General features: G+C 52.2%; 1 protein-coding gene across 1 annotated transcript in view; it reads left to right on the top strand.

Moving 5' to 3' along the window:
- TICAM1 (toll-like receptor adaptor molecule 1) overlaps positions 1-2,987 on the top strand; it is a 17,115-nt gene extending 14,128 nt beyond the window's left edge. Inside the window, exon 2 of the mRNA XM_010828165.1 lies at positions 73-2,987. Within this exon, the coding sequence (XP_010826467.1) occupies positions 219-2,516 (2,298 nt within the window). The 5' untranslated portion in view covers positions 73-218 and the 3' untranslated portion in view covers positions 2,517-2,987. The remainder of the gene's footprint in view (positions 1-72) is intronic.
- Positions 2,988-12,055: the final 9,068 nt, after the last annotated feature.

The raw sequence follows: 12,055 nt of genomic DNA, 5'->3' as shown, positions 1-12,055 counted from the left end.
GGGGGGGGGTGACGTCTGTACTGCCTCTCAGAGCCCCCTTTCTGGTGATAAGCATGTCTTTCTGCTTCACAGGTCAGTTCTACAGCCCCCAGGGGTCCTGGTGCCCGTGAGCAGGGTGGAGACACCGGGCCTGCAGCGCAGCGGGGCGGCGTGCGGAACATGACTTCATCATCCAGTGTTTCTCCCGCAGCCGCTGGAGGCTACGCCCACCTGAGCCCATGGCCTGCACCGGCCCTTCGCTCTCTGGCGCCTTTGACATTCTAGGCGCCGCGGGTCAGGACAAGCTCTTGTATCTTAAGCACAAACTGAAGACCCTGAGGCCTGGCTGCCGTGGGGCGTACCTCCTGCACGCCATGGTGCTCCTGAAGCTGGGCCAGGAGACCGAGGCCAGGATCTCCCTGGAGGCGCTGAAGGCGGATGCGGTGGCCCAACTGGTGGCCCGCCAGTGGGCTGGTGTGGACAGTACCGAGACTCCAGAGGAGCCCCCAGACCTGTCCTGGGCCGTTGCCAGGGTGTACCACCTTCTCACCGAGGAGAAGCTTTGTCCCGCGACTATGCGGGAGGAGGCCTACCGGGCAGCCCTCCGGGCTTTCAGATCCAGGGACGACCTCCAGCTGGGGGAGCTCCAGGAAGAGGCCCGGGACCGGTGCGGGTGGGACGTCCTTGGGGATCTGGGAGGAGTCCAAACACTGCGTTCCGATCTGGGCTGCCTCCCGTCCTCGGCCTCACTTTCCCGGACGCGCAGCGACCCGCGGCCCATAGAGCATCTTTCCGGCTGGAGCACAGCGTGTTCCCTGAGATCCACTGGCAGCCCGGCCTCCCTGGGCAGCAACTTGGAAATCAGTCAGTCGCCCACCATGGCCCTCCTCAGCGTGCACCACAGCCACCACGGGCCCAGCAAGCTGTGTGACCATCCCCAGGCCAGTGTGGTGCCCGAGCCTGCCCCTATGGGTTGCCAGGAACCCGAGGAAATGAGCTGGCCCCCATCGGTGGAGGCTGCCGACTCCCCGGTGCGGCCGAGCAGCCCAGGCCCCGGGCTTCCCGAGGTGACCACCGATGCCTGCCCCGCCAGCCCGCACGACCCACCGGAAGTTCCGGAAATCAGCGCCCACTATCCGGTGGAGTGTACGGATGTGCCAGCAGCCCCGAAATCTCTCCCCTCGCCTTCCAAAAACGCCTGCCTAGTCACAGATCAGACGCCAGTCCAACTTTCAGAGGAAGACACCGCTTACCTGTCGGCTCAGCCACGCCCACCGACTCCTTCCGTGCCCCAAACATCCCCGTCTTTTCCTTCCGCATCGACGTCTCCCTTTCCTTCTCCATCGACTCCTCCTGAGGCTCACCCGACCCCTTCTAAGGCTCACCCGACCCCTTCTAAGGCTCACCCGACCCCTCCTAAGGCCCACTCGACCCCTCCTAAGGCTCACCCGACCTCTCCTAAGGCTCACCCGACCTCTCCTAAGGCTCACCCGACCGTCTGGAACCCAGAGCCCCCTCCTCCGGAGCTGGAGTCGTCCGAGCAGAAATTCTATAACTTTGTGGTGCTCCACGCCAGTGCAGACGAGCACATTGCACTGCGAGTGCGCGAGAGGCTGGAGGCGCTAGGCGTGCACGATGGGGCCACGTTCTGCGAGGATTTCCAGGTGCCCGGGCGTGGCGAGCTGCACTGCCTGCAGGATGCTCTAGACCACTCGGCATTCATCATCCTGCTGCTCACCTCCAACTTTGACTGCCGCCTGAGCCAGCATCAGACGAACCAGTCTCTGATGAGCAGCCTCACGCGCCACGGATGGCAGGACTGCGTGATTCCCTTCCTGCCCCTAGAGAGTTCCCTGGCGCAGCTCAGCCCCAGCACGTCTAGCCTGCTTACCGGCCTGGTGTTGCTGGACGAGCACTCCAAGATCTTCGCCAGGAAGGTGACCAACACCTTCAAGCCCCAGATGCTGCGGGCCCGCAAGGCCAAGTGGAGGAAGGAACAGGATGCCCGGGCACTGCGGGAACAGAGCCAACAGCTGGAAAGTGAGCGGCAGCACGCAGCGGCATGGGGCGCGGCGTACTCGGCTTACGTCCATAGCTACCTGGCCTACCAGACGCAGGTGGAGAAGCTCCAGGTTGCTTTGGCGAACTACATGCCATTTGGGACTCAGCTGCCCTTTGGGGGACAGGGGTCCCTAGGAACCCCACCATCACCCTTTCCCACCCTGCCCGGTCATCAGCCACCTCCCCTTCCTCCTTGGCTGGGGGGCACGCCCCCACCAATCTTCCCGCAACCCCCGCCGACCTTCCCGCAACCCCCACCAACCTTTCCGCAACCCCCGCCGACCTTCCAGCAACCCCCACCGGCCTGCCCACAGCCCCCGGACTTCTCACAGGCACCACCTGCGCGCCCTCAGAGCCCTGGGCTCCAGCCTCTCATCATACACCATGCACAGATGGTACAGCTGGGGGTCAACAACCACATGTGGAATCAGAGAGGGACCCAGGCACCCGAGGACAACACGCGGGAAACAGAATGACCTAGTGACTGGACCTGATGACCTCGACTTTGACCACCCCCCTTCATCTCTAGGGGGTGGTGGAACACAGGGTTGTTTGCTACTTTCAGGACACTGCAGGGGAGAACTTCCATCTCAGGAAATAGGGCAAAATGGGCCCCATGACTTTCTGGCCCTGCTGCTGCTGCTGCTAAGTCGCTTCAGTCGTGTCTGACTCTGTGCGACCCCATAGACGGCAGCCCACCAGGCTCCCCCGTCCCTGGGATTCTCCAGGCAAGAACACTGGAGTGGGTTGACATTTCCTTCTCCAGTGAATAAAAGTGAAAAGTGAAAGTGAAGTTGCTCAGTCGTGTCCCACTGGAACTGGAGGTGTCCAGAACTGGATATGAGTTTACAAATTCTCTCTCTTCCCCTCTCTCTAATGGTGGTGATGGGGAATGAGCTGGGGGTATGGGTATGATGTTTCAATTGTAATAAATATTTATTGAATGCTTTGATAGCATCATTGTACTCGGGAAGGCCTGCTCCTTGCCATTTGTCAAGATAAAAACGTGGCTAGTGGGACTTCCCTGGTGGTCCAGTGGTTACGACTCTCTGCTTCCAATGCAGGGGGCACGGGTTCCATAGCTTGTCAGCGAACTGAGATCCCACATGCCATGCTGTGTGGCCAAAAGCAAAACAAAAAACAGGTGGCTACTATTGCCATAAAAGGAACAGGAGCTGAAAATTTGGTTTCACTTCATTGGTCAGGATGTAGTTGCGTGGACTATCCCCAGCTGCAAGGGAAGCTGGGAGATATAATCTTCTCATGGGCCATGTGCTTTGCCAAGAGTGTTGGTTCTAATGCTAGAGAAGGTGGGGAGAAAACACGTTGAGAGTACATTTGGCCGTTTCTATTGCAGCCCTTTTTCGGGGAAGAAGGGGTCTGCATTGATGCTCTCACCTTGAAGGCTGGGCTCAGATCACACTGTGTATTCTTGTACAAGTGCCTTCACCTCTCTTGAGTCTCTGCTTTTTCATCTGTGAAATGGGTTTATGAGGCCATTGTTCCAAGGTCATCAGCAGATCATGGGCGATTGCAGTGAAATACCAGGGATAGTGTAAGTACTTGTTAACTTCGTGTCTGGTATGAAGGGGATTAATCTTTTTAAGGGTCTCTTATTCTCTATTGAGAATAAGAATAGAATTAACGTTTGTTGAGCACTTACCATTTATCCATTCTGGAGGCTTTACATATGTAAACATTCTAATCCTCAAAAATGACCTCCCTGGGACTTTCGGGGTGGTCCAGTGGTTAAGACTGCAATAGCCACTGGATGGGATGTGGTTTCCATCCCCGGTCAGGGAAATAAGATCCCACATGCCCTGCGGTGTAGCCAAAAAAAAAAAAAAAAATTGACCCTCCTCCCGGAGTAAAAGATTTTGTTACTGGGCCCATTTTGCAGATGGGGAAAACCGAGGCTGAGAGAGGTGAATTCTGGCCCCAAAGCCACACTGATTGTAAATGGGGAGATTGCAATGCCATAGTCGGATTTCCGAGGGAGGAAATGAAGACCAGCCCAGGAAGGGTGTATATGGGTCAGGCGTGTAGGCCTTCTCTGGCCCAACAGCAGGATTTGAACACTGACTTAGCATGCCCTTTCTTCCACCAGCCGCCCCAAAGGGCGGGCCTGGTGTGAGTCAGCCAGGCTGTCACGCACCATTTCCTATTTTAGTAGCTGACTCAGATTTTGTCGAGGATCTGCTCCTGGACTGGCCTTCTCCCCGTGAAGTGAAATCCGGAAAGATTAGATTCTTCGTTGGGGTGGGGTCAAGGGAAGAGATGGTTTCCCTTTTTTTCTCTTCTTTTTGACCCTGCAGCATGTCTTATAGGATCTTAGTTCCCTGACCAACGACCAAACCTGGGCCGCCCCAGTGAAAACGCTGAGTCCCAACCACTGGGCCACCAGGGAAGTCCCAAACAGAAAGTTTCTGATGACTGAGGCTAGGATCTGCCACAATTCATTGGACACTTGCCATTTTTTCAGTTGACCAATATTTATTGAGCTCCTGCTGTGTGCCAGAATCGTCCCAGATATTGGGGTGCAGTAGGGGCAAAGACAGATGTGAACTGTCCCCTACTCTATTTTCAATTGCAGGCAGAGGTGGAAGGGAGGGAGCAGGGAATGAGTCATCAAATGAGAAAGTGAGGTAGTTTCAGTGAGGAGACTTAGAGGAAATAAACAGAGCACCTAATGGTAGTGCCTCATGAGCAAGAACTTTGGCCCAGATAGCCAGGAAGGGCTTCTCTGAGGAGGTTGTATTACAGCCAATATCTAGAGAAAGAAAAAGAGCTGGTCATCATGGGAACAACTTGGAAAGGAAGGTGATCTTCTGGGCAGAGGATACAGGCTGTGCAAAGACCCTGGGGCAGGACCGCATATACTGTTGCGTGAACAGCAAAGACAGACAGAGTAGGTGAGGGGGATAGAGGGAGGAGGTCCGGGAGAGAGGGGACAGGCAGGTCGTGCAGGGCTTTGTGGGCTGCAGGAGGACTTAGGTTTTTGCTCTCAGGGAGTTGTGAGCCCTGGAGGGCTATGGGCAAAAGAGGGGCGGAGTCTGACTCAGCTGCTCACACGCGCCCTCTGATGGCTGCTGCAGGGAGGGCAGACTGGGGAGCGAGGCAGAAGCTCTGAGTCCAGGCCAGTGAGGCTGGAGGCTAGACCCCGGTGGAGGCAGAAGAGGGAGGAGAAGTGGACGCATTCAGAACGTGAGCTTTTATTTCGTCCCTGAAATGTGAGTCACAAGTCACAGCCCTTTTCTGGGCCGCATCTTTCTCACCTGTGCCATGGACCCGGGAAGCTTCGGTCTGGAACTCTGGTAGGTATATCACTGCATCAACCCAATGTATTTAAAAATGATCATTTTGAAAGCCCTGAGCTGAGGGCTTCACGTAGTGCATGGCATCCCAAGTGGCTCAGTGGTATAGAATCTGCCTGCCAATGCAGGAGACATGAGTTTGATCTCTGGGTCGGGAAGATCCCCTAGAGGAGGAAATGGCAACCTGCTCCAGTATTCTTACCTGGAAAATTCCATGGACAGAGGAACCTGGCAGACTAGGTCCATGGGGTGGCAAAGAATTGGACACGACTGAGTGACCGAGCTTGCATGCCTGCACTCACTTCATTCTCTCAATGGCCATGGGAGCTAGAAACAGTGTTCCCAGTTTACAGATGAGAAAACTGAGGTCAGGAGGGGTGGTGTCATTTATCTAAGGTCATACAGCTCACAAGCAGTCTTTTGGGGCAGGATAAGGAGCCAGGTGTCTCTCTACTGGATTTTAGCCGTGAATTTATGGCCTTGATTTTAAAAATTCTTTGAATATTCCTGTTCATTACTTGCTAATTTCTGGCTTCTCCACTACAGCCTGCCCACCCTGAGGGAGCTTGAGGCTGATCTGTCTTGCTCACTGCAGCATTTTCAGAACCCACCACAGACCGTGGCACACAATAACTATTCAGTAAAGTGAATCCTTTTGACAGACAGTTAGTGAGCACGTACTGTGGGCAGACCCTGCTGAGCGCTGTGGTCACAGGCCTGGTCCCTGCCCCCATGGAGCTTACTGGGCAGTAAGTGGAGAGGATGTGGATTCTTCCATCCATTTAGCCAACCAACATTTACTGAGCTCCTACAATGTGCAGGCCCTTTGATGTAGGGATGACTGAGTGGTCACCCCCTTAGGTGACCTGAGACATCTCTGTTCTGTCCTTCCAGGGGTCATGGAGCAGTTTCAGAGACAGAGTTACAGGGTGGTCAGGACTGTGATAAAGTGTAGGGGGCTCAAAAGGGATTCTTGACCAGCCTGGGGGGAATTAAGAGGACCTTCTGGAAGGAGGAAGTCAGCTGACACCAGAGGCTTATGTCAGAATGAACCATTGGTGGGCAAAAGTGTCCCTGGGGGTGGGCACAGCACTGGCAAAGGCCTGGAGGGGAGATCCTGTAGGGAAGGTCAACCTCACAGGAGGCCACAATTCCTGCTGCCCCAGCGCCCCCTGGTGGCCACCTCCAGCTCAGAGACCAGCTTACCTCACATGGCTCCAGGGGCCTGAGGGTGCTTCCTCTAGACCAAACAGCCTTGAAGGGAAAACAGAGAAGGGGCTTCCCTGGTGGTCCAGTAGCTAAGAATCCACCTTGCAATGCAAGAGACACTGGTTTGATCCCTGGTCCGGGAAGATTCCATATGCTGTAGAGCCACAACTACTCCCAGCCACAACTACTGAGCCCAAGTGCTCTAGAGCCTGTGCTTGGAAACAAGAGAAGTCACTGCAATCAGAAACCTGAGCGCTGCAACTGGAGAGTAGGCCCTGCTAGCCATAACTAGAAAAAGCTCTTTTGCAGGAGCAAAGACCCAGTACAGCCCCCTTCTCCTGCAAAAAAAAAAGGGGGGTGGGAGTTTTTTTAATTTTTTCATATAATCAATATATTGCAAAGTCATCACCAATTCCAGAATGTTCTCATCACTCCTTAAAGAAGCCACATCCCCAATAGCAGTCACTTGGCAGCCGCCTCCTCAGACCCTGGCAACCATGAATCTGCTTTCTGTCTCTGGACGTTTCATATCAATGGTATCACGCAGTATGTGGTCTTTGGCGTCTGACTTCTTTCACTCAGCAGAGCACAAACATGCATTCTTAGGCCACCCCTATTATCAGGAGCATGGGCTAGCACTGTTTGTAAGTTCTTATTCTTTTTCATGGCTGCATAGTATTCTTCCCCCCAAATCCCCTTCATAACCCGTATGAGAAACACTCTTGGAAGCTGGATAGCTAGAGCAGTGGGGTGCCTCGGGGTTGATCAGGCAATCCATTGCAGGGTGGGACAAAAATATGAGAAATCACACTTTTACTTTTTATTGTCTGGTTGCACCATCGCCACCCAGTGATGGCCATGGAGTGTCCAGGCTCTCGCCTCAGGTGAGGTAATGAACAAACACATGCCTGGGCAGAGTTGTCCACCAGGGTGCTGGTGTGGAGGTCTGCAGATGGCCCGTGATGAGGCAACCAGTGTCTTGTTTCTTCTAGAAGCATCTGCTTCCTGCTCAGGTCTGGCTCTGTCCTGGGCCTTTGCCAGAGGTCTTGATGCTGGTTGCCCTGACCCACAACCAGGCCAGACAGGCACTCGCTCCGGAAAATGAAAGTCTAGTGGAGTCAGAAGGAGGAAGTTTCTGGAGGCTGTGTAGCCACCCCCTGCCCCACTCTTCTGCCCATGCAAATAGAGGGCCTTCTAGAAAGGGGGCTCCACCCTGAGAGGGGCCAGGGTGGGGTCTTTCCTGAAGTGCTTGCTCTGAAATCAGCCTGCCTTCCTCCCAAGGCTGCAGAAACCGCCCTGGTTTAGATCATTAGTACTGAGTTGTGAAGTCCAGGGATCACTTCTCTGTCCTCCTCCCCTTGTCTGAAGTGTCTACGTGCCTGTTGGCCTCCAAAACCTCCGTCTTCACATGGCTTCAGTGCCCATATTCTCTCACCCCCTTCACGCCCCACGCCATCCTTCCCCACTCTCCTGGACTCCCTGGGGTCTCTCCCCTCCTCAGTGGCCTCAACTGTACACTCAGCCCTGTCTCCAGCTTGGACCTTCCTTGAGCTCCAGGTTCCAGATGCCTCGACGTCTCCAGGTGCTGGGGGTTCATGGGGGGCATCTCACACTCAGCATGGCCACTCTGTGTCTGACCAGCCTCCCTAACCTGTTCCCCCTACGTCTCTTCTTTGTGGATGGAAGCTCTGTCCTGGGAGTTGCTCAGCTAGAAGATGGCAGGCACCCTCGACTAACCTGTCAGTCAAGGTTTCTGCTTCTGCTTTCAAAAAACTGTCCAGAGCCCACCCACTTCTCTCCCCCTTCTGCTCCCACTTGGACCAGCGCCGTCACCTGCATCCTGGTCCCTAGACTCCCAGGCTCACTGCCAGTCTGCCCTCCCTGCAGCATCCACAAGAAGGCAGGCCCTGCCCCTCCTCTGCCCTTAGCCCTCCAGGGTCTCACCTCCCTGGGGGTAAACCTCCAAGTCCTACCTGAACGGCCTGTGCATTTCCTCCGTGCCCTCCGCTCCTCCCTGTCTCCCCCTCGCCCACTTGACTCCAGCCATACAGACTTCCTTGCTAGTTCCTTCCTTGTTAGTTCCTCTAACACACTAGGCACAGTCCTGCCCCAGGGCCTTTGCATATGCTCTGCTCACTGCCCAGTGTCCTCCCTTCACACTCTGCCACAGCTCCTTCTCTCACCTTCTCCAGATCTTTGCTCAAATGTCACTCTCTCAATAGAGGCTTCTATGAGGTCCCCCCATTTAAAATTCATCTTCAATGGCGCCCACCAACCCCCCTGACTATGCCTTCTTTTTCCATAACTCTGAGCACTTTGGGACAAATAGAAGTTACCTAGTCATCACACACATTGTTATTGGTCTTCTTTCGGAGGGCACAACGTTTGTCTGACTTCACTGTACCTGGTACACAGTAGGCTGTCAATAAGTGAACAAACATACCTTGTTGTATCCTGTTTCACTTTATTGCCCTCCACAAATATTGCATTTTTTTTTTTTAAACAAATTGAAGGTCTGTGGCAACTCTGCGACAAGCAAGTCGATCATTTTCCCAACAGCCTCTGCTCCCTTTGTGTCTTGGTGCCACGTTTTGGTAATTCACACAGAATTTCAGACTTTTTCATCATGATTGTATTTGTCACAATGAGCTGCGATCAGTGCTCTTTGACTATTGTAATTTTGGGGATGCCATATAAGACTGTGAACTTAATAAATATATATGTGTTTTAAAAAATTTTTTTAATGTGGATCATTTTTAAAGTCTTTATTGAATTTATTACAATATCACTTCTGTCTTATGTTTTATTTTTTAGACTGCCTGACCAGGGATCAAACCTACAGTCCCTGCATTGGAAGGCAAAGTCTTAATCATTTGACTGCCAGGGAAGTCCCCACTGTGTGTGTGTGTGTGTGTGTTCTGATTGCCGCACCCGCTAGCTCATTCCCCCTCTCTTCCCCTCTCCTTGGGCCCCCTTATCCCCTGAGACACAAGAATATTGAAATTAGGTCAGTGAACAACCCCACAATGGCCTCTACATGTTCTATGGAAAGGAAGAATCACACATCTCTGTAAATCAGAAGCTAGACATGAAGCTTCATAAGGAAGGCATGCCAAAAGCAGAGAGCAGCCGATCGCTGGGCCTCTTGCTACAAATAATTAGCCAAGTTGTGAATGCAAAGAAAGGAAAAGGCTTTGAAGGAAATCAAGTGCTACTCCAGTGAATGCACGAATGATAACAGAATGAAATAGCCTCACTGCTGATAGGGTGAAAGTTTCTGTGGTCGGGATAGGAGATCAAACCAGCCACAGCATTCCTTCCTGTAAGCCAAAGCCTCATCCAGACCCCGGCCCTAGCCCTCTTCAGTTCTGTGACGGCAGAGAGAGGTGAGGAGCCTACAGGAGAAAAGTGTGAGGCCCGCAGAAGGGGGTTCATGAGGTTGAAGGAAAGAGGCCGTCTTCATAGCAGAACAGCGCAAGGGGAAGGAGTGAGCGCTGGTGTAGTAGCTGCTGCAAGTCCTCCAGAAAATCTGGCTCAGGTCATTCAGGAAGGCAGCTACGCTAAACGAGAGAACTGCTGCACACTTTTATTTTTATTTATTTATGTTTATTTTGGGCTGTGCTGGGTCTTCATTGTGGCGGGCAGGGATGACTCTTCGTTGCAGCGCACAGGCTTCTCGTGGCGGTGGCTTCTCTTGTTGCAGAGCTCAGGTTCTAGGGCACCTGGGCTTCAGTAATTGCAGCCGGTGGGCTCCGTAGTTGCAGATCCCGGGCTCTAGAGCACAAGCTCAATAGTTGTGGCACACGGGCTTAGCTGCTTCTGAGGCATCTGTGGGATCTTCCCAGACCAGGGATAGAATTTGTGTCTCCATTGGCAGGCCGATTCTTCACCACTGGACCACCAGGGAAGTCCTGCACATTTAACAGAATACAGTCTTAGTGTAAATATAACTTATATACACTGGGAACTGGAGAAGGGAATGGCAGCCCACTCCAGTATTCTTGCCTGGGAAATCCCGTGGACAGAGCAGCCTGGTCCACGGGGTTGCAGAGTCGGACACGACTAAACGACTGAGCGTGCACACACACACACATGCACTGGGAAACCTCAAAATTTGTGTGACTTGATTTATTACGATATTCACTTTATTGCCATGGTCTGGACCCAAACTTACAGTGCCTCTGAGGTCTGCCTGAATTTGCATTACTGCTTAAGTCTGTTTTTGTCTTTAAAACAATCTCTTTTTCTGGTTTACAGCAAGGTGATTCAGTTATACATATGTATATATTTTCATATTATTTTCTGTTATGGTTTAATACAGAATACTGCTGTCTATGGGGTCGCACAGAGTCGGACACGACTGAAGCGACTTAGCAGCAGCAGTATCCCATTGTATACAGGTACTGCTGCTTCTTCATCCATTTATCTGTTGATGGCTACTCAGATTGCTTCTGTGTCATGGCTATTGTAAATAGTGTTGCTATGAACATACAGGTACATGTATCTTTTCAAATTAGAGCTTTCTTCATATATATGCCCACTAGTGCAGTTGCTTCCCTGGTGGCTCAGAGGTTAAATCGTCTGCCCGCAATGCGGGAGACGTGGGTTCGATCCCTGGGTCAGGAAGATCCCCTGGAGAAGGAAATGGCAACCCACTCCAGTATTCTTGCCTGGAGAATCCCATGGATGGAGGAGCCTGGTGGGCCGCAAAGAGTCGGACACGACTGAGCGACTTCACTTAGGGGAGTTGCAGGTTGTTCTATTTTTTTTTTTTTAAGGAACCTCCATACTGTTCTCCATAGTGGCTGCACCAATTGTACATCCCCACCAAAGGTATAAGAGAGTTCTCTTTTCTCCACATCCTCTCCAGCATTTGCAGAGCATTTTTAACGATGGCCATTCTGACCAGTGTGAGGTGGTACCTAATTTTAGTTTTTGATCTTCATTTCTCTTATGATCAATGATATTGACCATCTTTTAGGTGCCTATTTTCCATCTGTATGTCTTCCTTGGAGACATGTCTATTTAGGTCTTCTGCCCATTTTTAGATTGGGTTGTTTGTTTTTGTTATTGAGTTGTATAACTGTATGTTTTGGAAATGAAGCCCTTGTCAGTTGCATCATTTGCAAATATTTTCTGGTAGTCTTAGGTTGTCTTCTTTTCCTTTTGTTTATGGTTTCCCTTGCTGTGCAAAACAGACTCTCAATACTATGTTCCCTTCTTGCCTGCCAGTGAGTGAACAGTGTGTATTGAACACTGTTCAATACACAATACAATGTATTTACTGAACAGTGTGTATTGGCACCGACTGTATGCCAGGGACTGTTTCAGACACACTGTTGATTAAAGCAGACCCTGTTTCTGCTCACACATCTGTGGGGGAGATAGATATTAGAGTAAGTGGTTACAACCAAGATGGTCCTGGGTGTGGTGGGACATGGTGGAAGGGGAAACAGGGATAAGAGTGGCTGTGGGAGGCTTCCTGGAGGGGC

The sequence above is a fragment of the Bison bison genome, unplaced genomic scaffold (genome assembly GCF_000754665.1).
Source record: "Bison bison bison isolate TAMUID 2011002044 unplaced genomic scaffold, Bison_UMD1.0 scf7180017864492, whole genome shotgun sequence".
Lineage (NCBI taxonomy): Eukaryota > Metazoa > Chordata > Mammalia > Artiodactyla > Bovidae > Bison > Bison bison.
This window is presented reverse-complemented; position numbering and strand designations above follow the sequence as displayed.